This window comes from Delphinapterus leucas, chromosome 5, assembly GCF_059928025.1.
Source record: "Delphinapterus leucas isolate spDelLeu-1000000601 "Yukka" chromosome 5, BTC_Dleu_Yukka2, whole genome shotgun sequence".
NCBI classification, from domain to species: Eukaryota; Metazoa; Chordata; class Mammalia; order Artiodactyla; family Monodontidae; genus Delphinapterus; species Delphinapterus leucas.
Genome location: NC_143133.1, coordinates 71,512,627 through 71,538,817, shown reverse-complemented (window position 1 = coordinate 71,538,817; position 26,191 = coordinate 71,512,627). Strand labels below are relative to the sequence as shown.

The 26,191-nt window shown below is 36.9% G+C and overlaps 1 protein-coding gene across 18 annotated transcripts in view; it reads left to right on the top strand.

Moving 5' to 3' along the window:
* FRYL (FRY like transcription coactivator) overlaps nt 1-26,191 on the top strand; it is a 293,278-nt gene that overhangs the window by 151,812 nt on the left and 115,275 nt on the right. For all 18 annotated transcript variants that reach the window (XM_089911901.1, XM_089911907.1, XM_089911905.1 and 15 more), the window contains 4 exons: nt 5,995-6,194; nt 14,876-14,929; nt 17,977-18,116; nt 18,946-19,042. In XM_089911901.1, the coding sequence (XP_089768027.1) occupies nt 6,075-6,194; nt 14,876-14,929; nt 17,977-18,116; nt 18,946-19,042 (411 nt within the window). In that variant the 5' untranslated portion in view covers nt 5,995-6,074. The remainder of the gene's footprint in view (nt 1-5,994; nt 6,195-14,875; nt 14,930-17,976; nt 18,117-18,945; nt 19,043-26,191) is intronic.

Here is a 26,191-nt window from a genome sequence, read left to right as displayed (position 1 = left end):
GACTTAGTAAACTGTTTTCTTCTCTTGGTCCAAGTACATTATTGTTTTAAGCTTTGGCCTGGTCTGCTGTTTACTGTGACTCTTCTCAGGCACCTTTGGTTCTGGCTGACAGGAATAGAGTAGCTTTTCTTTCTTTTTTAAAAAAATATTAGACTTTTTTTTTTGTGAAGAGCAGTTTCAAGTTTACAGAAATTTGAACAGAAAGTACAGAAAGTTCCCATGTACCCGCTTCTGCTACCCACCCCTCCCAGCCCGGCCCATTTCCCCTACTATTGATATTTTACGTTAATGTGATACATTTGTTACAATTGATGAACCTACATAGACATATCATAATCACCCAAAGTCCATAGTTTACAATATCAGTCTTGGTGTGGTGCATTCTATGGGTCTTGACAAATGTATAATGGCATGCATCCATCATTACAGCGTCATACAGAATAGTACTGTGCCCCTAAAAAATCCTCTGTGTTCCACCTATGTATCCTTCCCTCCCTCCAACCCCTGGCAGTCACTCATCTTTTTATTGTCTTCATAGTTTTGCCTTTTCTGGAATGTCAGATAGTTGGAATCACACAATATGTAGCCTTTTCAGATTGGCTTATTTTACTTAGTAACATGCATTTAAGTTTCCTCCAAGTCTTTTCATGGCTATATAATTCATTTCGTTTTAGCACTGAATAATACTACATTGTCCGATGTACCACAGTTTGTTTATCCATTCACCTACTGAAGGACATCTTGATTGGTTCTAAGTTTTGGCAATTATGAATAAAGCTGCTAAAAACATCCGTGTGCAGGTTTTTGTGTGTATATGTTTTCAACTCCTTCGGGGAAATACCAAAGAGCACAGTTGCTGTGTTGTGTGGTAAGAATATATTTAGTTTTGTAAGAAACCTTCAAACTGCCTTCCCTTTTACATTCTCACCAGTGGTGACTGAGCGTTCCTGTTGTTCCACATCCTCACTAGCATTTTTTTTTGTCAGTGTTATAGATTTTGATCATTGTAATAGTTGTGTAGTGGTGTTAACTGAAAAAAAAAAAAAAAAAGCACAACCTAAAAGTTGAGAATTGTGTGTGCTGAGGACTTTGGCCTAGGACGCAGCCTCTAAGATAGCTCTGAGGGACTGCTCCTGAGAGGTAAGGGAGGAGCTAGGATACATAGGAGTTTTTGCAACAAAAAACCGGGTAGTTGGAACATCAAAAGATTACTGTTAATTAAAAAAACCCAGACATCTCATGTTAGTGAATTTAGCACTTTCCTGTGTGCTAAATTCATTAGCACATAGAAAGATGCAAGAGTCTGGACTCATTGAAATCATTCCTTTGATATACACCTTAACTATCTAGGGCCAGTATCCTGTTTTTCTCCATCCTGAATCCCCTCAGAGTGCATGTTGGGGGGGCTGCAGTGGCTAATGGCTTGACGTTGGCAGCACCCTTTGTTTACTGATACGGCAGGTGACATTTTCCATCCACAGTGGTATCTCATTGTTGTCTTAATTTGCATTTCTCTGAAGACGTATGATGTGGAGCATCTTTTCATATGCTTACTTGTCATCTGTATGTCTTCTTTGGTGAGGGGTCTATTCAGATGTTTTGCCCATTTTTTAATTGGATTGTTCATCTTCTAAGTGCATTTTAAGAATTGTTACATATTTTGGATAACAGTTTACCGGATATGTGTTTTGCAAAGGTTTTCTCCCAGCCTGTGTCTTTTCATTCTCTTAACAGTATCTTTTGCAGAGCTGAAGTTAGTAATTTTAATACAGCTCAGTTTATCAATTTTTCTTTCATAGGTTGTGCTTTTAGTGTTGTATCTAATAAAGTCATAGCTAAACCCAAGAACTGTTAGATTTTCTCCTTCTTATAGTCTGGGAATTTTATAGTTTTGCATTTTGCATTTCGATCTATGACCTATGATCCATTTTGAGTTAGTTTTTGTAAGAGGTGTAGGTTCTGTGTCTAGATTTTTGGGGTGGGGGCATGTGGATGTCCAGTCATTCCAACACCATTTGTTGAAAAGTCTTTTTCCATTGATAGCCTTTGCTTCTTTGTCAAAGATTAGTTTCACTTGACTCTGTCTTTGTGAGTCTGTTCCTGGGCTCTCTATTCTATTCCACTGATCTATTTATGTATTCTTTCACTAGTACCATACTATCTTGTTTACTGTAGCATTAAAGTAAGTTCTGAAGTCGGGTAGCGTCAGTCCTCCAACTTTCTTGTTCTTCAATATTGTGTTGGCTATTCTGGGTCATTTGCCTCTTTATATAAACTTCAGAATCGGTTTGTTGATAGCCACAAAATAACTTGCTGGGATAGGCTTGCTTTTTAAACTAAGAATTTTGCTTTTGCCTTTTAAAATAAGAGATATTTTTGACTTTTGGTCTTTTTCAAAGGCCATTTACCTTATACCTTTTCTTTCTTAGGTTGTCATCAACATGTTTACTACTAACCAATATAAGTAAATAATTATAATAAGTAAGCAATTGTGTGGTATTTTGTTACTTTTCTGTATTATATAAATCTCTTCGTAAATATGTGTGTAATATGCATGTATATATAAGATTATGACCACAAAGTAGTAATTTTTTATCCCTAAAGACCTGTTTTTGGGGGCGAGGGTACTGCAGGCAGCTTTCATAGACTCCACTGGGGTCTTTTTAAAACTACATCCACCCTCCCCTACTCATCCTTATCTAAAACACCTCAGTCACTGAGTCACTGTGCATTCTGGGGGATGTTACTGTTTAGTGTTGTGCGTAACAATATAATGGAGCTAGAAAACACTGAGAACCGCTGCTGTAAAGTAATGAAACCAAACATGTATCAGCTTAGGGTTTTTGTGTCTCTTCTCCCTTGTCTGTTCTCCTTCATTGAAGTTCAGTTTATCTTATAAAGGTATAGGAGTCTTATGAGCATGAAAAAGGTCATTTTTAAATGAAACATGCTAAGAACAGTGCTATATAGTTAGCTGTCTAAAAATACTGTATTTATGTTTTATTTGCACCTTATCTAAGAGAAAGAGTATACATGCTAGGTTAATTTTTATATTTTATCTTAATTTTATATGTTAATTATTCAGGTCTTACTTTATTCTTATTATCAGAGTTTTATAGATTTATATTCCAAGGATGTTTAATCTGACATTGGGTTTTTACAACTTGTAATTCAATACCTGAATTGTGTTAAGAGTTACACTCTAACATTTATGTCTTTATTCTCCCGTAGGCTTCTATAAAATTTTCAAAAAATTTTAATAGCGTGTAGAGAAATAGGATTGTTTAACCTCATAAAATATTTAACTCAAGCAGTCTGGTGACATCAGGTTAATCTAGTTATGTAAACTAGCCTTCTTACCCTGCTTAGAGTGACCATCCCTTTTTCTTAACTATTAGCAGAATATGAGAAAAATTCACATATCTTCACCAAAGCTGAACATTATAGTGAAATACACAATTGGGGGAAACCACTTTGATAAACGAAAAGTATTATTTAATTTTTATTTATTTTTAAAATATTAGGTTAAATATTATTTTCATGGTTACTGGCTTCTTCTATTATATCTTTTGTAGCTTGTTTCTTCATGTCCTTTGTCCAGTTTTCAGTTTGGGGGTGTGGGTCTTTTTCTTAGTGATTTCATTAGAGCTTTGTGGATGGAGGTAAAAGTGATTAACTCTTAATAAGTAATTTTCATTAAATTTGATTTTTTAAAAAATTGAAGTATTTTTATTTTGGAAGATAATGCAGGTCTTTGGAAGATAAACCTTTATCTGGAAGATAAATACTGGTTTCCCTAAAACTTTTGGCTATATTGGCAAATTTCTTACAATATGCAATTATGATACGTAGAATATTTGTTTATGCTTAATTTATGTTTATAATTTTTTAGGAAGTAGAAGACAGTAAGGGTGAGTTTTTGAGAGGTCATTTTAACTAAAGTTTTTTCTTTTTGAGGAGACTTTAAAGGTTACAATGTTATTAAGATTATACTTCATCAAAATCTAGAATTCAAGTGCCAAAGTCTATCATAGCTTCTTGTTTAAAACGTTTATTGTAAAGTTAAAGCCAAAGAAACTTTGTACCTCTCTTATGATCTTATGAATCTTAATTAAAAGAGATATTTTGTATCTACTACCATAAGTCAAAATCTTAAAAGTGTTTCATCCTAAATGTAAAAATTCTAAAATGTAAAATGTAAAAATTTAAAATGTAAAAATTAAAAAATTTAAAATGTAAAAATTAAAATTCTAGAAACTATCTGGGTAAGCTTTTTCACTATTTTATGATTCCCAAGAGTTATTCAACATGTGTGGATATAAAATATAGAATATTGTTAATGACTCAGAATAAATTTTTAAAATTTAAGATCTCCTTTCCCCACAATGACATTTGTTAACACATTCTCTCCTTTACAATACACAGTGTTGGATCATGAAACAGAGTAAACAAACAAGTCATTGTTTAAAATAAATAGTGTGCACTGTGTTCAAAGGACTGTGAATTTTTGTTTTGAATTGTTATATAATTTTAGTTCTAGAATACATTACATATTATATTTTAATTTTATGTGATACAAAGATATTTATTTTAGGTGCAATATTAACAGTTTACAACATTCTTTAGATTATTATTTTAAATATTTAAGCATCATGTATGACTAATTTCTAATCTTAACCTTGGAGGAAAATATTCTGTTCTATAAAAAAATAAGTAAGTAAACGAAGATAATGAATAGGACATGAAAGTAAGCCATTCTTTGGTATTTGGAAGTTCAGTCTTTTTTTTTCTCCCCTGGCTGCACCGCACAGCTTGTGGGGTCTTAGCTCCCTGACCAGGGATTGAACCCGGGCCCTCGGCTGTGAAAGTGTGGAGTCCTAACCACCAGACTGCCAGGGAACTCCCGGAAGTTCAGTCTTTCAAAAATATTTACTTTTCTTAAATTTGCAAATTATTTTTTTCTGAAGTGACTGCCATAACCTGACTTTATATTGCTTTCTAGAATTTTCTTTGGGTGTTATCACAGTCACCTTCAGATATCTTGGCACATACTATGTTTGGTAGAGTAGGGTTTTTTTTTTTTTTTTTGGGTTGACGGAACAATTCCTTATAAGTTGGGAGTGTATTTATTTAGATTAAATTTATTGTCCTGTGGTTATACACACACATACACGTAAGCAGAAATTCAGTGTTTGAAAAATTGTGTTCTGCTTCCTGTTTCAAGGAGGAAGTTATTTATAGGACAGCATATTGAAAGGGTAGTATCTAGAGATCAGCCTGAGGGAGAGAAGTACATTCTTGCAGGTTCTCTGTGAATATTCCAGGCCAAAGGGATGTCACAAGCTGAGGTTAGAGAATGGGAGGGTCTATATTATACAACAGCCTGGAAGATCGAGGTGACTGGATAAACTGTAGATAAAAGCCAGGTAGACTGCCCAGGCAGTCAAGAGAACAGAACAGGTGAAGATAAACAGCAAGCAGTGGTGTGTGCTCTCTTTGTGCCACACTTGATGCGAAGCACTGTTTGCCAGGCACAGTTGATATCATCCCTATCTCTCCTTTGAATGATTCAAAGAAAAGTCCTATGAGTCATGTTTTATTCCCTTCATTGCACATAACTTTGTTTAGAATTCATTTGTTCATTCAATACTTATTTATTGTATACCTAGTATATATACCAGGCATTGTTCTAGGCTCTTGGGATTCATCAGTGAACAAAAAAGACAGAAGAGGATCTTTGTTCTTACAGCATTTACAACGGTAGGGTAGGGAGAAAAATAGTACATAGTAAACGTAACATATAACTAAATTATAGTTACGTTGGGCAGTATGTTAGAAGGTGACAAGTGTAATAGACAAAAATAGAGTCTGGTAATACAGATTGGGAGATCTGGATGGGATTTAGGGGGAGGATACATATTAAATAGGGTGGTTATGGTTGGCCTAATTGAGTTGATTATTAAAGTAGAGTTCTTTTCTTTCTTTTATTTTTAGCTTCAGCACAAGTCAGCAAAGTGAATAAGTACTGCACTTCTTCCAACTTTCATTCCACTTTGAGGAAAAAGAATATCATCATGTCAAGCATTACGATTGACCCAGATGTCAAGCCTGGTGAATATGTCATCAAGAGCCTCTTTGCAGAATTTGCTGTTCAAGCTGAAAAGAAAATTGAAGTTGTAATGGCTGAACCCTTGGTGAGTAGAGCTGACCTATAAATCCAATATTTTCTTGACTTGCATTAACCATTATATTACAAATTTTCCAAAGAAAATAATATACTTGAAAAAATATTAAAGGAAGCCAATCTGAAAAGGGTACGTACTGTATAATTCCAACTATATGACATTCTAGAAAAGGCAAAACTGTGGAGACAGTAAAAGATCAGTGGTTGGCAGGGGTTGGGCAGGGGTAGGGGTGGGATGAATAGGCAGACACAGAGGATTTTTAGGGCAATGAATATATTCTGTATGTTATTATAATGGTGGATACATGTCATTATACATTTGTCCAAACGCATAGAATATGCAACACCCGTTGTGAACTGTAGCGCAATCTGTAGACTTTGGATGATTAGGCTGTGTCAGTGTAGGTTCATCTGTTATGACAGATGCACCCCTCTGGCGCGGAATGTTGATAATGGCGGGGGCTATGCGTGTAAGGGCACAGGGGAATATGGGAAGTCTATCCTTCCACTCAGTTTCGCTGTAAACCTAAAACTGCTCTCAAAAATAAAGTCTTCAAAAAAAATTAAGGGATAGGCCAGTAGTAAAGTGATGATCTAAAAAGCTGTAATGACTCTAGAACCCACTTTGATAAGTTACTGCAGGTCACCAAAGAACAAAAATGGATTTCACCAATGGGAATTGTTGAGACAGATAAAACATAAGAGAAAACCCAAAACATTCTGTGAGTTAATGATGTGACAGTAGCCAGACTTATAATGAACATGTAAACAGCTTTGAACTTACAGTACACGAGGATACTTAAAGAATGTGAGGAGCTCTGTGTGAGTCGAGCTTATGGTGACGAAGGAAGAAAAAGACCAAAAACAAATGTCTGGGTTGGATTCTAACGAATTGTGGTGGCTATTATGATAGATAATACAGTGGTTGGGCAGTAAGAGGGAGAACAGATGAAAGGCAAAGACTGTTTAGTTATTGTATATAATTCAGGCTGGAATGAAAAGAGCCTTGGAACTAGGGCATTAACAGTGGAGAAGTGGTTGCAGAAAAAAGTGAGATAAACAACAGAAGCAGAATCAGTAGAACTTGACACATAATTAAATAGGAGTAGGTGTTTCGAGTGAGAGTGAAGGGTCAAAGATTTTTTGAAGTGTTAGAAAAGATGGTAGTGTATTTACTTAGGTAAAGAAAACAGGAATGTTATTGGGGTAGTAAAGGTGATTAAGATAATTTTTCCTTTGTGTATGTTAAGCTTGAGCTACTAGCGATCTAAACCATGTGGAACTATTTGATTGGTAGCTGGAGATTCCTTTTGGGAACTCACAGGAAATATAGATTTTGGCATCATCTACATGAGGGTGATAAAGGTAAAAGAGCACATGATGATATCAAGGGAAGAGAGTATAGCATAGCATTATTATTGCCAAATAACATAGAGAGGCAGAACACAGTGAACACTGAGGAAGAGCGTATTGGACTTGGAAATTAAACAGCCTGAGAACAGTTTTAGCAGGATGATATAACTTTAGGAAGCAACTCTTTGGGTTTGAAGGGGATGGATATGGGATGTATCAAGATCACGCTGGTAGGTTAGAAGTACGGTGATGATAATGAAGATGGAGGTAGAGGATGTAATAGCTAAAATTTATTTATTCCTTACACAACTGGATTAGCGATAGGTCTTCACTGCCACTTTGAGACTCAGAGGGTTTGTTACTTGTCTGAAGCCCAAAGCCAATAAGCAGAAGAGTTAGGCTTAACTCAATCTGCTGTCCTTCCTCAGAAGGAAGGGAGGAAAGGAACGGAAAAGAGAATAATGATGACCTAAGAAAGAAGGGAACTTGAGGAAGTATCATAGGTTCATAATTTTCTTAGTGAAGTAGGACTTAACATTACTCATAGTATGATGGTATGTGTGTGGGTACATGCATGCCTCGACTTTCTTTCTGATCATTAAATAGAGGAAACTATTCTGAAGAAAGCATCTATGAAATAATGTATTTGAGGTTTAATAAATAATAATAGGTAAAAGATCATTAACCAAAATGTATATTTTAAAGCTGTGCATCTCACTATATTCAATTTAAGTCATTCCACGATTACTTTCTGCATATCAAATCAATGTTTTTATACCAACGTATATATATTTTACAGCATGTATATAATATAAAATTCTGTTTTAGGAATTAGGATTACAAGAGTCTATAGATATGAATTAGTGATTATAAGGCTTGATTAGAAATGTACTTACTCTATAAAATGTTATTTTCTTCATCCATGGTCTATGAATTACATGATAGATCGCTACACTAGCCTACTTAAATAACGTACAGTCAGAAAGGGAACCACTTTTTAAAAAATACATTATAAAAAGTTTATGGAGCGTGGTGACTATGGTTGATAATACTATATTGTATAACTGAAATTTGCCAAGAAAGTAGAACTTAAGTGTTCTCACCAAAAAAAGAAAAAGAAAGAAAGAAAGAAAAAAGTGAATATGTGAGGTGATAGATGTTTTAATTAACTTGAAGGAGGGAATCCTTTCACAGTATATATGTATATATCACATTGTATACTTTAAATATATTACACTTTTATTACTTATATCTCAATAAGCCTGAAAAAATGTTTATTAAAATTTTTAAACTTAGATAAAAGTAGAGATTATAGTATAATGAACCCTCAGCAATCAGCTGGCTTCAGCAATTTGCAACTTACACAGCACATATTTAAAACTTTTACCTATTTTATAAAATATTTTTAAACAGCACCATGTGCTATGGTCCTAAGAGCTCTAAAATATTTTATATTCTTAAAGGAATTTTAATTTTGAAATGTGAGAGTCTTCAGAATAAAACAGTTAAAATACGAGTGAAACTGCCTAATTTGAATGAGTCTATAATATGGTGATTTTACATCTTTCTCCTTTTTTCTCCCAATGCCATTGTTACTGTCCTAGCTCAGGGCCAAGTTCTGTCATATTAGGCCATTGTGTTAGCCTTCTACGCAGTCAAGAAGTGGTCCACTTCCTTCCCATTTTCCTTGTTCTCACCAGACTTTTCCTCATCTAAAATACAAATATTATTGCCTTTCTGCTTTAGAAATCTTGCTTCCTTTTCATTGCTATGGATTAAATTAAAGTTCTTGGTGAGTCATTTCAGCCTCTTCACAGTCTCGTTACAGTTTGTGTAATGTCTCATGATTCTCCTATCCTGATGTGTGCTGTGACACTTAAAAGTATCCTCTAGGGCTTCCCTGGTGGCGCAGTGGTTGAGAGTCCGCCTGCCGATGCAGGGGACGCGGGTTCGTGCCCCGGTCCGGGAGGATCCCACATGCCGTGGAGCGGCTGGGCCCGTGAGCCATGGCCGCTGAGCCTGCGCGTCCGGAACCTGTGCTCCGCAACGGGAGAGGCCACAACAGTGGGAGGTCTGTGTACCGCAAAAAAAAAAAAAAAAAAAAAGTATCCTCTATATATTCTGTTGTTCTGATGTATTTTTTATTTTTCTCTCAATCTAAAATGCTTTTTTGTTCAAAGTGTCATTTTATTTTTATGTCGTTTATTTATTTATTTTTGGCTGCGTTGGGTCTTCGTTTTTGCATGTGGGCTTTCTCTAGTGTGGTGAGCGGGGTCCACTCTTCTTTGTGGTGCGTGGGCTTCTCATCGCAGTGGCTTCTCTTGTTGCGGAGCACAGGCTCTAGGTGCGCGGGCTTCAGTAGTTGTGGCACGCGGGCTCAGTAATCGTGGCACATGGGCTTAGTTGCTCTGCGGCATGTGGGATCTTCCCGGACCACGGCTCGAACCCATGTCTCCTGCATTGGCAGGCGGATTCTTAACCACTGGGCCACCAGGGAAGTCTTAAAATGCTTTTAATTCCTGTTTTTAAACCTCTACTCATTCTTCCAACTTCCCACATGTTCCCTCTAACATGGTGATCCTTCCATGAATCTTTGTTTTACCATAATAATTTGTTCATACTCCTCGATTCTGACATTGTCATATTATGGTTAATTGCTTACATGTTTATCTTTTCTGATGTGAGCCACTTGATACCAGGAACCAGGTCTCTCTTTCCTCTGTACCTGCAGCACTGCCCTTGGTGGTAGGTGCTTAGTAAAAGTTTGTATTTTAAATTGAATGTAGCCTTAAGAACATTGCTGTGGCCTGTGCCCTTTTTCTTCTAACAAAGCATAGTATCATTGTGTTAGCCAGAGCTTCTGATAGTTCTTTCAGAATAGTCTGATGTTGACTATATTTTATTCATTCATTTACCAGTTAATTTCAGAAACATCTGCTGTGTAATTGAAAATGAGATTATTAAGTTATGGTGAGTAGTGGTGAGGATTCCATTAGAAAATAGGTGTTTCTACCCCATCATCACACTTAAGAGAGAAGAGGCATCCCTGCTTACTCCTTCTGACACACCAGGAAAACCCCCAGTGTTGTAGACGACAGCAGCCAAGGACAAACACTGGCTGAGAAAATACCCATCATATTTTACAGATTTTACCCACCTCACTCCTATATACCAGCGTGATTTCTTCTTGTCTGAATCAGATCTCTTCCAGCTTTGTTTCATTTATGTCCAAGTCTGAGTAGATGGTGTATCGTTTACCCAGCCTCAAGATTAGATAATGAAAATACATTTAATCTAACATTATCACAAGGTTTTTATTATAGCTTCAAATGCGCTTATTGTGATCTCATTTATTTTGAAATTTATTTTGTACCCTTTCCAGTAATAAACAGCCATTCAAGATGACTCTCTTGCATTCTTGAATGAAACTGTCATGGGGTCTCTTTAAAGAAAACAGCATCCACGAGTTGTTCCATAAAAGGAGGCTAGCATGTCTCATGGTCAGATGGACAGTAGGTTACATGAAAACTTAGAAGCACAAATATGAATGGCTTTTGCTAAAAGAATTTAATCACTAAAATGAGAGAACTGGCCTTTTCATTCTCCTATTAGAAGCCACAATAAAAGGAGGTTAAGGAAGGCAAAAGATTCGAAGATTAGCTGAGCTTGACTTTAGCCACAATTTCATTTTTATCTTAGAAGGAAGACTCAAGAAGGAAGGGCAGGGCTTCCCTGGTGGCACAGTGGTTGAGAGTCCATCTGCCGATGCACGGGACACGGGTTCCTGCCCCAGTCCGGGAAGATCCCACATGCCGCGGAGCGGCTGGGCCCGTGAGCCATGGCCGCTGAGCCTGTGCGTCCGGAGCCTGTGCTCCCAAACGGGAGAGGCCACAACAGTGAGAGGCCCGTGTACCGCAAAAAAAAAAACACAAAAAACAAAAAACAAGGAAGGGCAACCATTGAATAAAATTGCAGCTTGCAAACTATGCAATCAAATACCTTAGGTTTCTTTCTTCCTAAAAGGAGGTAGCTCAATACTGGGTAATGATCCAGACACATCCAAGCTTATCTGTTACTGTTTTAGATTGCCAGTGACCAGAAAAGAAGAGAGGAAAAAGGACTTTAACCAATCACCTGCTGATTTAGACTGTATGTACTTGGTTTAGGCCCAGCATTTTTACAACTCTGTACTGTCCACTGTTTTTTTGATAATACTAAATATGTATTTTAAAGAGTTCCTGCTCTCTTATTTCCTCCAAACTGCATTTTCCTGTTAGCTTCCACTTCTCCTCACATGCTTATTATAACATATTATATGTTATTTATTATGACTGAGGCCCTAAACAGCTGATTGGAAGCTCTGTGTACATGGAGGGGCCTTTTTGACTGTGGTCTTTAGTGTATAATCACCTGAACCATCAATGTCAGATCTTTTGTTGGAAGCTAGAGTCCCTTGGAGGAGTCCTTCAGTAGCCCAAATGGGAGGGCTTAGACTTGGCTGCTAGCATTCTGGGGATGTAGAGACAGAAGATAACTGGGGGTTTTGATATTTAGTATATACCTTTTTACTTAAGCTCCCTGTCTTCAGTGTGGTACGTTGTCTTCAACTGTAGTATCCCCCGGTCGACATCTCTGTTTTGCCCTTTCGTAAGAAGGGCGGCGGTTCCTCTGTGAGTAGGTTGGAGGGACAGCCAACCTGCTAAGTAGAGTGGGTGAAGGGAATGGGAGGGAGGGTCTAAATGTTTCCTAAACTATCGTTCAACCAGTCCTCTTATTTTTAACTTCACCTTCACCCACACTTTCATAGTACTGAAATTCTCCAGTTCCTGAGCCTTTGGGGAGTTCCAAGGTACTGACTGGATTATCTTTCCTTCACTCTGCATGGCAAGCTTACTCACTTCCCTCTGATTGTGACTTAAATGTCATCTTCTCAGTGGTCATTCTAAAATCTTCACCTCCATTACAACTTCCTATCCTATAAAGTCTGTCTAAGATAATATATATTTTCTTTGCTCTGTCATTAGACTCTTAGCTCTACAAGGACAGGGATTGTTTAGGAGAGATTGCCATCTTTAGTTGCAAATTACTGAAATATTTCAGTATCATTGTTATGCTGCGAAAATCTTTTCAGTAAATTCTTTTGCTTTCCCTGGAAGCTACATGTTGCTGTTGGTCCTCTATACGTAGATACTAAAGGATCAAATTAGAGTGTAAAGGACTGTGCATCTTAGATTCATTATTGATCTATTATATTCTTATGAAATAATAACATTATAAAAAGTGGAAATAGTTTTAAAGGTTATGTAATAAAAATAATGACCCTTCCATTCAGGATCAAGATAATCATTGTCCATAGTTTTCAGTATACCATTTTTCATGTCTATTATTTATCAATCTCTGTAGCACCCTCCATGTCTTTTTTAAAAAAAAACACAAATGGGAGTTTTTATATGTATATTTTTTCTGTCCCTATTTTTATTTTAACAATGTAAATCAGAGATTGTTCTATTATCAGCCCATATATATTTGTCTCTTTCTCTCTAATGTTGAATATTATTTCAATAAAAGAAAGTACTGTAAATTTTTTTTTTTTTACCAGTCTCTATGGATAAGCTGTTTGGGCCTTACCCCAACTTGAGGCTACTGTGAAAAAAAAAATACTACAGTAAACATTCTGGTACATAAGTCTTTGCATTCGTCTATATGTGAATATAGAGAATAATTTGCATTCTTTTTAGTTGTGTGGCAATGGGTTGCATGTACTATAAACATGTTTTAAATAGTTATCCTTTCAAAAATCTCACACTGAAAGCACATCTGCTTGACAACGATTAGGCCATCCTCAACCATACTGTAATCAAACCGAGAGGTTAATACAGAGTCCTTGATTAGTAATTTATACAGCATTTAGTGCAGTACACTTACTTCATATTTTTGTACTAATGGTAACATGAGTGTTCTTTTGCATTCAAACATCATTTCTGAGTTCTTATTATGGAAAAAATAACTCATCCTCACTTTTTGGTTTAGGGAAAGCTCTGTGAGTGTGTCAGATCTTCAGAAATCTTTGCGAAAGCATGAGTTTGTTGAGAAGTGAAAAGTATGAGGTGTAAGAAAACAGTGTAAGTGTTTCTGAGAAGGTTATTGCTCTCTTTTAGTCTGCTTGGCCATACTTTATTGTATAAACACCCTATGTGAGTAATAAACTACTTAGATCAACACTCCTCAAAATATTACTGAAGACCTTTAAATTTAATATTACAGTGAAAAGAGGGATCAAGTGAGGGGGATCAAATAAGTCAAATAAGTTGGTAAGAAACAGCTTATTATCTCTCCTACACCACCCCCAGCCCAGGTTTTAAATACACAATTCACATTAGGATAGCTCAGTAATTTTCAAACTTTTACATACTTTTAAAAACAACGTTCTAAAAAAAACAAAACCGAAAAAAAAACAACCAATGTTCTATTGGACTTGCTATGAGACTTACTGTTTTACTTAAACTTTAGAGGTAGTTAATTGGGCCTATATATTATTGGATGGGATCCTCATCATGTTACATGTTTGTAGTGTATAATACTTGGTTTTAGAAATTGACGACTTGTCTGCAAGATAATTACCAAAGTGTGCTTAGCATATAAGGGCTCAAGTGCCAAGGACATGCCAAAAACCTTTCCCTGTTAAGAAAGTCAAGCGCTGTGGAATTCAGGTATTTTACTGAGCCCAATTAAATTAGTTAGAAGTGTGCTTCTCTGATAGTTAGATTAGGAATTTTTAAATTTCAGTGGCAGATACATTTGTGAGTTTATTTTCATGAAGTTATAGCAATAAATGAGAGAAGGAAATTGGGGCTCTTGGATAGATAAGCTTCAGAATATACATATTTCAAAATTCCAGTTTTTTTCATGGAAAAATGGCATTTGTTTTCCTGTGATATATATTTCAATAAATATATTTGTTGAACAAAAATTCAATAAAAAAAGCATAAAGTAGAAAGTTTAGAAAATCATCCTAAAAAATCTCCACAGAAGAATCAGTCATAATATATGTGAACATAATTTGAGACATCTCTTATGTTCAGTAAGTTAGGTAACTATATGTGGGGTAAGCAGCAAGGCAAGTAGGTAGAAAGGCTGACAGAAGGGGTCATGCTAGGTACGCTATTCTAAGTTAAACTGGTAATATTAAATTTTGTTTGTATTAGCAGATTAGAACCTTTCCTTGAAGCAATCTAATTACAAATAAAACAAAAACAAAACCATCTCACGAATCTCAACTGTTTATTATCGGTAAGATTTCTAATATTTTGCATATATACTTTTTTTTTTCAATTGTAGGAGAAGCCATTATCTAGATCTCTTCAGAGGGGTGAAGATCTTCAGTTTGACCAGGTATGCCAATGTAGGGGGAATATTTTTTCCTGAAAGGAAAATGTTTATCCACACAGTCTGATCCAAATACATCCAATATTAAGAAATTTATTTATTTTGTTTAGTGGTCCTGTATGTTTTTATACACTAGATTCAGTCTGGAACTGGTAGTCTGTTTTTTAACAGAACAAATAGAATGAGTTATGAACTGTGAACTTCATAGAATGAGCTGTGAACTTTACTGATTTCTGCTCATTAAGCATTTTAAAACTTTGCTTTTCATTGGTACCCTCTTTACTATATGCCCTTTGAAAACTTCTTAAAAGATTTCCAGTCATATCCCTCAATCTTTCCTTGTATACAATTTTTACATAATAATATTTGACCTTTTAACATTTATTTTTTCCTGTTGGGGGTATCAGAACCTTTATACTGAAATATCCAGCCTGGTTCTCCCTTTCCACCCCATTTTGAAGGCGGAGCCAGAGACAAGGACTTGGTTCTGGAAAGAGATTCCAAGGAGGAGACTTGAGAGATTGAGGCAGGGAAGAGGAAGAACTGATAGAGATCACTGCTCTGGGCACTGGGGGTTCATTCCATTCTGAGAATCATACAGAATGTCACCCATTTTTGTCTTTCTGAAGAATGGAGGGCTGGAGCATTTATCTGCAGCCCCCATCTCCAGCAGTTGAGGGTTGCCCTAAGAGGCATTAACTACTTGTATCTGTGCTTGTGCAAAGGCCAAGTGGACTGTCTGTGTCAAAGCCAAAGAAGCTTAAAAAGGAAGATATACAATGGCCAACCCTCCCCCTCCAAAAAAACCCTGCGAAACCAAAAACCTTTTTATATAATACCAATATCTCAAATCTAGTGGTAATCCTCTAATGTCAGTTCTTTCCTCTTGCTGATTTTGAATGTTAGATCAAGTGTTATTTTTGTCATAATTATGTTTGCTCAAGACTTATTTCATTATATGTTGATTGATTGTCTGCAAAACCCAATAACCCAGATCAGCTTTCTGTTGCCATCTAGTATTCCCGAGCTACCCTTCTCATAATTATGTACCTAGGAAATCGAAGTTAATGTTCATATTAGTCTGCTTGATTAGATGAAGATGACTGGTTAGGATTGCTTGGTGGAGGCTTACCAAAATGCTGTGTTTCTGGATCCCACTCCAGTTCTGCTGACTCCGAATCACCAAGAGCAGTGCTCTGGCACCTGTATTTTGCAGCAGCCCCCTAGGTGATTCTGAAGCACACACTTAGTAAATAGCCACTGGTCTAAGAAGAAACTATAAATAAGAAGGCTAGTTTTCTGTTACAGTAATAATAAGATCACCTCATATAACCCTTTTCAAATCTTAACGCCATTACAAAAGGTACTAATTGTTACTAGTTATTAATTAATTAATATATTGTTAATATATTATTTTAAAGGTATTTAGATTATTCACATCTTGAATCCATTTTACTAATGATGAATCAACAATCAATATGAAATCTTATTAAACAACGTTTTAAGGAAAACTTCCATTTCTTTTTTTATGTAAATGATTAATAAAACTATATATTATCATGCTCCATACTTTGATTTTTTTCCACAATAAAAAGCTATGAGTGGGGTAAACTGCTTTACTATGTATTTACAGTAGCAGATGGTGTTTTGTTGTTCCTTCTTTAGGTATTAAAAGGGATTTCCTTTGAGTGGTATTGTTCATTGTTAATGAAATATAAATTTGCAAAAGTGGTTAAATAAAATCAGAATCTTGTTTTTACTTTAATTCCCTGTATTAGAAAGTATTCACCTGTCACGTTATGGTAATTTATAAATAAAAGCATGATTAAAGGAAGGCAGAGATCATGAAAAAGAGAAAAAATATCATACATAATCAAACTGTTTCATTCTTTTTTATATGAGAAATATAAAATATTAGGAAAAATAAATATTTAATCCCTAGAGCTATCAATTTATCTTCATTAACTGATACTTCCTACAGTCGTGGAACTGAACGAGACCTTGAGTATTGCTGCAACCCGTAGTTTTTTAGTTAAGCAAAACAAAGTGAAGCATGTTTTACTGTATGCTAATTTTAAAATACTAATTTTACAAGAATGGGTTGAATCAGATACAGAGTCTCTTTTGAAGAGAGAATGTTTTTCCTCTGGATCCTCAAGATGAAGAGTGACCTTAGGGTTGACTAATGGTAGCTGGTGTACCTCTTACCACCACTACAGGCAAGTTGGGTTCATTCATGAAATGAATCTGATAACTCACCTACAATTCAGATAGTTTAAGGGATGCCTCAAATTGAGTTGCAGGTGCCCATCCCACTTCATTTATCTTTCTGCTGTTCATTTATATATTCTAAGCTTTAAAAGCATGTATATAACACATTTCTAATATGTTTATTTGTATCACAAATTAATTGTGTAATTATAATTCTCTGTTCGGTGTCATAGCAGCACAGAATAAAGTGGAGCTTTTTCCCCAGTTCTAACATGGTGTAGTCTTCTCTGTTTCTGCATCTCTTCATCCCTTCTAGTGGCAACATTTTAGAACATTTCACTCACATGAGCAGAGAGGAACTGGCCCCGGGGGGGTGGGGTGGGGGGTGGGGAGTGGGTGTGGGGGGAGGAAGTAGATGTGGTTGTTTCATGTTCTGTGTTATACAGTTCACCCAGAGGTGTCACGTGTGTAATTAGGGATGTTACTGATGGTCAAGTTTTTACACATGTGAGTAGCATATGGAGGCAGGAAAAAGGTGGAAAGTCTCTGAGCTAAACTGAATGGATTTGGATAAATGTTAATAGCCGGTGAAACTTAGCTCACTTTATTACTTGGCTAAACCCCTAGCCCTTATTTTATTTTATTTTTTTTAATATTTAAATGTAAGTGGCATTTTATGTATTTTTTTCCCTTTTATTTTAAAACACATGCATTGCTTTGGAGTTACTGCGTTTAGTGTATTTTTATTCTAGAAATGTTACTCGTTTCTAAGTGATTGCTAGCCTGAGGAGCATGGCACTTTGATGTTGTATTTTACTTCTGGTAACGTCTTGTATTTTCAGTTGATAAGCTCTATGAGCTCAGTAGCAGAGCACTGTCTCCCTTCCTTACTTCGCACCTTGTTTGACTGGTACAGACGCCAGAATGGAGCTGAAGATGAGTCTTATGAGTATAGGCCTCGGTCTAGCACAAAATCTAAGGGGTAAGTGGCTCACTTTCTACTGTTCGACCTGGGCTCAAAACACTTCCAATGAAGCGGGTAATAGTGTTATCAACTGACGATTGTTATTGTTTGGTTACTTTTGTTATGAGGTGGTAACAAGGGGAAAAGATAGTCCATACTTAAACTGTAAATCGAGGAAAGATATCCGTTAAAGTAGGTGCTGCCCTACAGGAGTCATCACTGGGACTAGTCATGCAAAACTGAATTTCTGTAGTTCAGTGAGGAGCCTTAACAGTCATGGAAGGAGTTAAGAAAATATTCAAAGGAAGTCCTGTTCACGTGGTTTGTGAAGGGAAACAGTTGTTGCGATACAGGAAGACTGCCAAAACCCTAAATTCTTATACCACGAGACTCTTCTTGGTGTTAAATCCTCGAACTTGTCTTCTCCTTCTTCAAATTTCCCAGGGAGATCATGACTTTAAGTAAAACATCTGTTTGTGTTCAGGTGATGGCCCATGGTTTAGAATTGTACTTCAGTAGATGCCACTTGTGATTTTTCAACTTACATTTGTGAAAAAATGACCTGGCACTGTTTTTCCGTGTTTTTCTTCCTCTTACTAATTCTTTTAGATTAGATTTAATTTCTGACAGATGTAATAGTGAGATGTGCATATAAGTTCCTAATGTACAAAAAGAGAAAGAACATAAGAACATGTAATACATACATTGGGTTATTATAAAAACTTGTAACGATTGCTGTGGGACACCATATGTACTAGGAACTCAGGAAATAACATGAAGTACTAACCAAGAGCTATTTGAGAACTTATAGTTTTAATGCGATCCTAATTTGGGATTCTTGTTTCAGGGATGAACAGCAACGTGAAAGAGATTATCTTCTTGAAAGAAGAGACTTAGCAGTAGATTTCATTTTTTGTTTAGTTTTAGTTGAAGTTCTAAAGCAGGTAAGCTCTTTTGTTTCTGCAAAGTCTGTATTTCTTATTTTTTGCTAATTTTGCCTTCATGTTTCAGTTACCTTATTTAGGATGTTGTATCTAAACTTCTGGCTCACGGAAACAAAATTCCTATAATTTAATTATACTTCTGTCAATTGCCTGAGGTTCCGTGTCCTGTACCTATCACTCCCCATTTTTCTATCTTCGTTTACCATCCAAGACATGAAATCATGTTAGCAAAATAGAGCTGAATAAAAAGTATGTAAAATCTGGGCTTTTAGCAGCAACTGTAGTCCACCTGTCATTCACCTACTCCAATCCCTTTTTGCCTCCACTTTCACAGAAATTCTCTGTGTAGCCCTCAAGCCTGCATTTCAACATGTAATAATTGTGCAGTGATAGTTGAGGAACGGGGGTGATTTGACTTGAGTAAGACTGAGTTGTCAAGTGCAAATGGTTTTCAGACAAGCGAGAAGACCTCAGGATAATGAATTGTTTATGTTTATTCATTCAGTGAATATTAGAATGCCTGCTGTTGGGTGGCCTTGTTCTAGGTACTGCGCTCCTGAGCTCAACATCTGAATGGCATAGATAGTAAAGATATAAATAGGTAAATAGTGTCAGATATCATGTTATATATTTTTACTATTCACAGTCAGTACAAGTATATGTATAAATACCTGTATTGATTTGAGGGACTTCCCTGGTGGTCCAGTGGGTGGGACTCCACGCTCCCAGTGCAGGGGGCCCGGGTTCAATCCCTGGTTGGGGAACTAGATCTCGTATGCATGCTGCAACTAGGAGTTCCCATTGCCACAACTAAGAGCCTGCATGCCGCAACTAAAAGATCCCACCTACCGCAGCTAAGACCTGGTACAGCCAAAATAAATAAATAAATGCATATTAAAAAGAAAATACCTGTACTGATATGAAAGTGTTTTTGTAGTTTGTAGTCTTTAAAAAGTTATATACGTCATTCCAAAATGTTCCATATATTTCCAGTCATGCACACTGTAGTGTTTTGAAAAAAAGTCAGGCTACCTAAAAGAAAAAAAATCATATTTTGCACAGCACATGACGTGTTCGGACAGGGAGTTTTGTTTCTGTTGTATAAAATGGAGTAGAATATATAATACAGCAGGAAACAGCAAATGTTAAGATATAAAAGTTAATTGATTTGATAGTCTTTTTTAACATAGCTAATATAAAAATATTTGAATTATGTAATCATTTATACTTTGCCTTTGTTTCTGCAATATATGTGAAAAGACACTGAAATCTGAATATCCGAAATCTGAAAATAAAAATAACTTTTTTGGCTTTGTTTTGTTTAAAAATAATTTTGAATACGTGACATAGATAAATGCGTTAATCAAAGATAAAAACAATTTAATTTGTACCTTCCATAAAGGTTTTTTTTAGTAGAGGTGAAAAAGAACTTTCCTCTGAGAGTTGTGCTTTCTGAAAGCCAGATTTGCCTTCTGTGATCTCTTAGTTTAGCTGGGATCCTAAGATGCTAAGGCTGAGGTCAGTAAGGATATAGGAGGAGCTGAGGACCAGAAACACTGTACCATGAACGGACTTGGACGAGGCCTCATTGTGGTTGATCCCTGGCATTTCTTGTGTGCTAAATGTAGGTCTTGTGAGTGGTTTGGTAATCAGCATTTGCACTTCTTTACTTAGTTAAATCATAGAGATATTTCTTCTTCCTGCAAAAGAAATTGCAAACTCTGTGCACTGACAGTCAGGCTGTATTGTGCCTTTTCTCCTTTGTTTCCCATGATTTTCTTCTACTTAGCAGTGTCTCTCTTGTCATCTAAAAGTTGCTCTTTATTTATTTATTTATTTATTTATTTATTTATTTATTTATTTATTTATTTATTTATTTATTTATTTATTTATTTATTTATTTATTTATTTATTTATGGCTGTGTTGGGTCTTCGTTTCTGTGCGAGGGCTTTCTCTAGTTGTGGCAAGCGGGGGCCACTCTTCATCGCGGTGCACAGGCCTCTCACTATTGCGGCCTCTCTTGTTGCGGAGCACAGGCTCCAGACGCGCAGGCTTAGTAGTTGTGGCTCACGGGCCTAGTTGCTGCGCGGCATGTGGGATCTTCCCGGACCAGGGCTTGAACCCGTGTGTCCCCTGCATTGGCAGGCGGATTTTTAACCACTGTGCCACCAGGGAAGCCCTAAAAGTTGCTCTTAATTGCATTGACTTCAGAACTTCAGTGCACAGACAACCCCCTTGGAGGTTTTTCTTTTTCCTCTTCCCCTTCCTCCTCTCTTGTCCTTTCCCCCGCCCCATTGTCCTTGTCTTCATCCTTCTTTTCCTCCTCTTCCTTACAAAAAATAATAGTCCAGGGACTTCCCTGGCACTCCAGTGGTTAAAACTTCTTCCAATGCAGGGGGTGTGGGTTTGATCCCTGGTAGGGGAGCTAAGATCCCACATGCCTTGGGGCCAAAAAACCAAAACATAAAACAGAAGCAATATTGTAACAAATTCAACAATAACTTAAAAAAAAAATCCCATGTAGGTTTTCTCTTTCCTAATAAAAGGCAAGCCTTTTTAGCTTCTTCAAAACTAATTAAACTATAGAAAATGAAGTAAAGATCAATAGAACGTTCTGAAATATCATGACAAACGAACCCAATTTTCTCCAGAATCAAAATGGTGTAGGGGGTCTTCCCTGGTGGCGCAGTGGTTGAGAGTCCGCCTGCCGATGCAGGGGACACGGGTTCGTGCCCCGGTCCGGGAGAAACCCACATGCCGCAGAGCGGCTGGGCCCGTGAGCCATGGCCGCTGGGCCTGCGTGTCCGGAGCCTGTGCTCCGCAGCGGGAGAGGCCACAACAGTGAGAGGCCTGCGTACCGCAAAAAAAAAAAAAAAAAAAAATAGTGTAGGGTTTAATAGCTCCAGAGAGTAATCGTGTAGAGTTTAATAGCTCCAGAGAGTAATCAATGTAGCGTATGTTGAATTTAATAGGACTTTTACTTTTGTCCCACATAATATACATGTATTAAAATGTGATTTAGTTTTATTTTGATGAGATGGACAGCCCCAGGAGTATTGAAATATCGATACATGGTTGGATCAATCTTAAGGAGGAGTATATATTACTCGTGGGTTAGTTCTTGACCTCATATATTATAAATTGTTTCTTGAATAATTTGTCATGTCTTTATCCGACGTTATTATGTGTCATCATCACATATTTAGATCTCTTCAAAATGCACGAAGAACTCTGTATCCCTTGTACCAGCTGGTCATTACAGTAAACTGGGAGATAACCACGGCAAGTGTTTTTATTCCAGCTGTGTCATTTACTTGCCGTGTAACTTGGGCAAGTTATCACCCACTAATTCTTTCCTTCTCTGTAAAAGAGTGGTGAGAATTAAATACGATAATGCCCAGGACATGGGAAGTGTCCAATAAATGCTATCTGTTGTTTTCATCTTATACATCAATGTTCTTAGTTGCAGTGACTTGCTGAAGATTATAAAGCTAGTTCTCTCTTTATTTTTTTATTTTATTTTATTTTTTTAATAGATTTATTTTATTTTTGGCTGTGTTGGGTCTTTGTTGCTGCGCATGGGCTTTCTCTAGTTGTGGTGAGCGGGGGCTGCTCTTCATTGCGGTGCGCAGGCTTCTCATTGCGGTGGCTTCTCTTGTTGCGGAGCATGGGCTCTAGGTGTGCAGGCTCCAGTACTTGTGGCACGTGGGCTCAGTAGTTGTGGCTTGCGGGCTGTAGAGTGCAGGCTCAGTAGTTGTGGCTCATGGGCTTAGTTGCTCCGCGGCATGTGGGATCTTCCTGGAGGAGGGCTTGAACCCGTGTCCCCTGCATTGGCAGGCAGATTCTTAACCACTGTGCCACCAGGGAAGCCCCTAGTTCTCTTTGTAAATAAAATTATTCTTATTGGTAAAAATCAGTGTTACAAAATTAGGTGAAATGGCCATGATCTTGTAAAATTAAATTTTAAATCATAACAAATTAGACAAAGGATTGAGTTTATATAAATGTGATGACATGAGTGTGATTCACCATGGGAACAAAATTAATTCAAGATGATAAAGGACTAATTTTATTTTTTCAAGAAAGTCAGAAGAATAATTTGGGGGTCATGGCCAACTACAAATATTAGCATATTAGTGCCAGAGGCTTTAGAATCCATGGTAAAAGCACTATAGCATTTAGTATCTTTAAGCAGTTTTCTTTTTGTATTGAATTTTAGCCATACATTTATTCGTTGAAACAAACAAGATTGGGAAACCAGGCTTATGAGCCACTTCAGGCTCTTGGCTTAGTTTTATTTTCGGTACGCGGGCCTCTCACTGCTGCGGCCCCTCCCGTTGCAGAGCACAGGCTCCGGACGCGCAGGCTCAGCGGCCATGGCTCACGGGCCCAGCCGCTCCGCGGCATGTGGGATGCTCCCGGACCGGGGCACGAACCCGTGTCCCCGGCATCGGCAGGCAGACTCTCAACCACTGTGCCACCAGGGAAGCCCTCTTGGCTTAGTTTTATGGGTGCTTATTGTGAAGTAACAGAAGGAGGAGTAGACCCTTAGTATTTTCAGGTTTGACATTAGCATTTTATTTTAATTTTTATTTTTTTTTTATACAGCAGGTTCTTATTAGTCATCCGTTTTATACACATCAGTGTATACATGTCAATCCCAATTTTCCAATTCATCACATGACATTAGCATTATAGATGTTTGTGAGCAGCCCTGAAGGTTATGGGGTTATTTGTGATTTTGCTGAGTCATGAGTTTATTCACTGTCCTTTGCACTGAGGGCTGGTCATTTACGTAAGGAGCGCACCTTGCTGACTCCCCATTGTCCATGTCTTAACCTGGTTTTGTGGTTTTCTACTTTCATGATGTGCTAAAAGCATTAGATTTGGGGAAGTGGTAGTGGGAATAGCTTTGGAATAAAACTTGGGTGTTCTTTAGAGTCTACTAGATGTATCCTTCTTGAATGTTCAAATAGAATTAGATCTGCTTCCAAAATCATGCAAATGGCAAGATCTAAAAAATTCTTGATGCTATAGATGGGAATACTACTCCATGAAAGTAAAACGTTTTCTTTATAAACTGAACTGGGATTCTTTCCCACCCCAGCCCCCCTTTTTTGAAGGTTCAGCTTGGGAATTTTTTTTTATTATTGTAAATAAGGGGAGAAGTAGGAATTTCAAGAACGTCTGAGCATCCTGATAGTGTTCATTCTTAAAATAAAATTTTTAGAGGTTGTGCTTTTTTTCTTCCAGAAATTAAAGATGAGATAATATTTATTCTCTCACTTCTGTTTCTCTGTCTCTTTTCTAGCTATAATATGATAAAACTGAAAGTTTTCTTTCCTCATTTGTTCCATTTATTAAATGCATTTTCATATATCAGAAACTGGGCACACAGTATTTTCTAGAGAAGTATGCACTGACTTCTAAACTTCAGTCCCCTCATCTGTAAAACAGGGGACAGATACTACTGTGTAAGGCTGCTATAAGTGTTATAAATAATGTATATAAAATGCCTAAGTAATATGCAGCACATAGACACGTGAAAAGTGTTGGTGGTGGCATTACTAATAACTAATATTATTAAGGTAGTAATAAAGAACACACAACATAGCTAAGTAGTGTTCCTAGCTGTCATTGTTAGACTTCTGGCATAACTGGAGCAAATAAAGACTACTTAGGAGAAAGTATAGGTGTAAGTTAACTTGTGTTTCATATCTCTGGCCTAGAGCACACCAAACATCCCTGTATAAAAGTCAGTATGGTAAAACCACAACACAGCACAGTAAATGGGGCCCAAAAAATTAAGTCACATAAAATGCAGTGTCGTATTATTGCAAGGTCACTGAAGCGTCTGGGGCCAGCCTGCGTGATTAGCGCTGTGAATTCTGGAGTAAGTTCTGGAAGTCAGGCTGCTGGATCCAGATACAGCATATTCCCGACTAAAGTTTGGTATCTCCTAGTGGTAGATATCTACTTTGTTTTAACCATCAATGGGATAATCATAGGGCTTACTGGGACTTACGGGACAACAGCAGTGACTTCAGTAGCCCTTTTCTTATCTTGGGGCTTGGCCCAATCCAGGGAAGATGAAGCTAGGAAAATACATCTGCCTCCCCACTTCCTAATGGGCTCTGGGTTCCCTACCAGGCCTTGTCCTCAATATCTCCATCCTGTATTCTAGTTCCGTCATCTGCCCTACATTCCTAGGAAGTAAGAATTTTGTCCCAGTCCCTTTTAGAGAAGGGTGGAAAAGGTGAGAGACCAAGAATCTCCAATTGTAATGTACCCAGTTTTGCATTCTCTCAGGGCTGGTAATTATGGGGTTCTAATCTATTACCTACATTTTTTACCGGTAAAGAGGTAGAAACTTCCTCCAGGTTACATAACTAGTGAAAAGAGAAGCTGGGCTTTTCTTCATTAGAATGATAAAAAGTGTAGAAAGACCTTTTGGTCTAATGAAGAAAATGTTTTCATATGTTATATAATGATTTGATTATAGTTCACCTATAACAGTTTTTTTGGAACTTGAAAAGATGGCTGTAAATTAAATAGGGAAGAACAATAGCCAAGCTATCTCTGAAGAAAAATAAGGGAGGACTTGTGGTGCCAGACATGAGAACTTATTAGTAAGCCCTAATAATTAAGACAGCATGATTTTAGTATAGACGTGTATAACTTGATAGAATAGAGAGCTCACAAACAGACCCACACATATAAAGAACTAGAATCTATATCAATGACGTCTTGGATAATCTTTGACCCATCAGTTCTTCCTTTTGGACGCTTTCCCATGGAACTATACAAGTAAATAATGTTAAATGCACAAGATGTTTGTTGTATAACATTATATATATTGAATACTGAAAATCTGGAATGAAATGTTCATTAATAGGGAGCTCATTAAATAAATTATAATATATATATACTGAGTATTACATGGCTGCTAAATAATTTAAGGAGGAGCTAAGTACTGATGGGGAAAGGCGCATCAGTCCATTAAGTAAAAAATAAGCTGTGTGGATGAGTGTGTGTAGGAAAAATCCTGGAAGTAGATATATACCAGTAGTGATTATATATGGGGGAAGGGGCAGGGATTTTACTTTCTGGTTTAAATGTTTTGATGTGTTGTCCATATTAGGAATTGG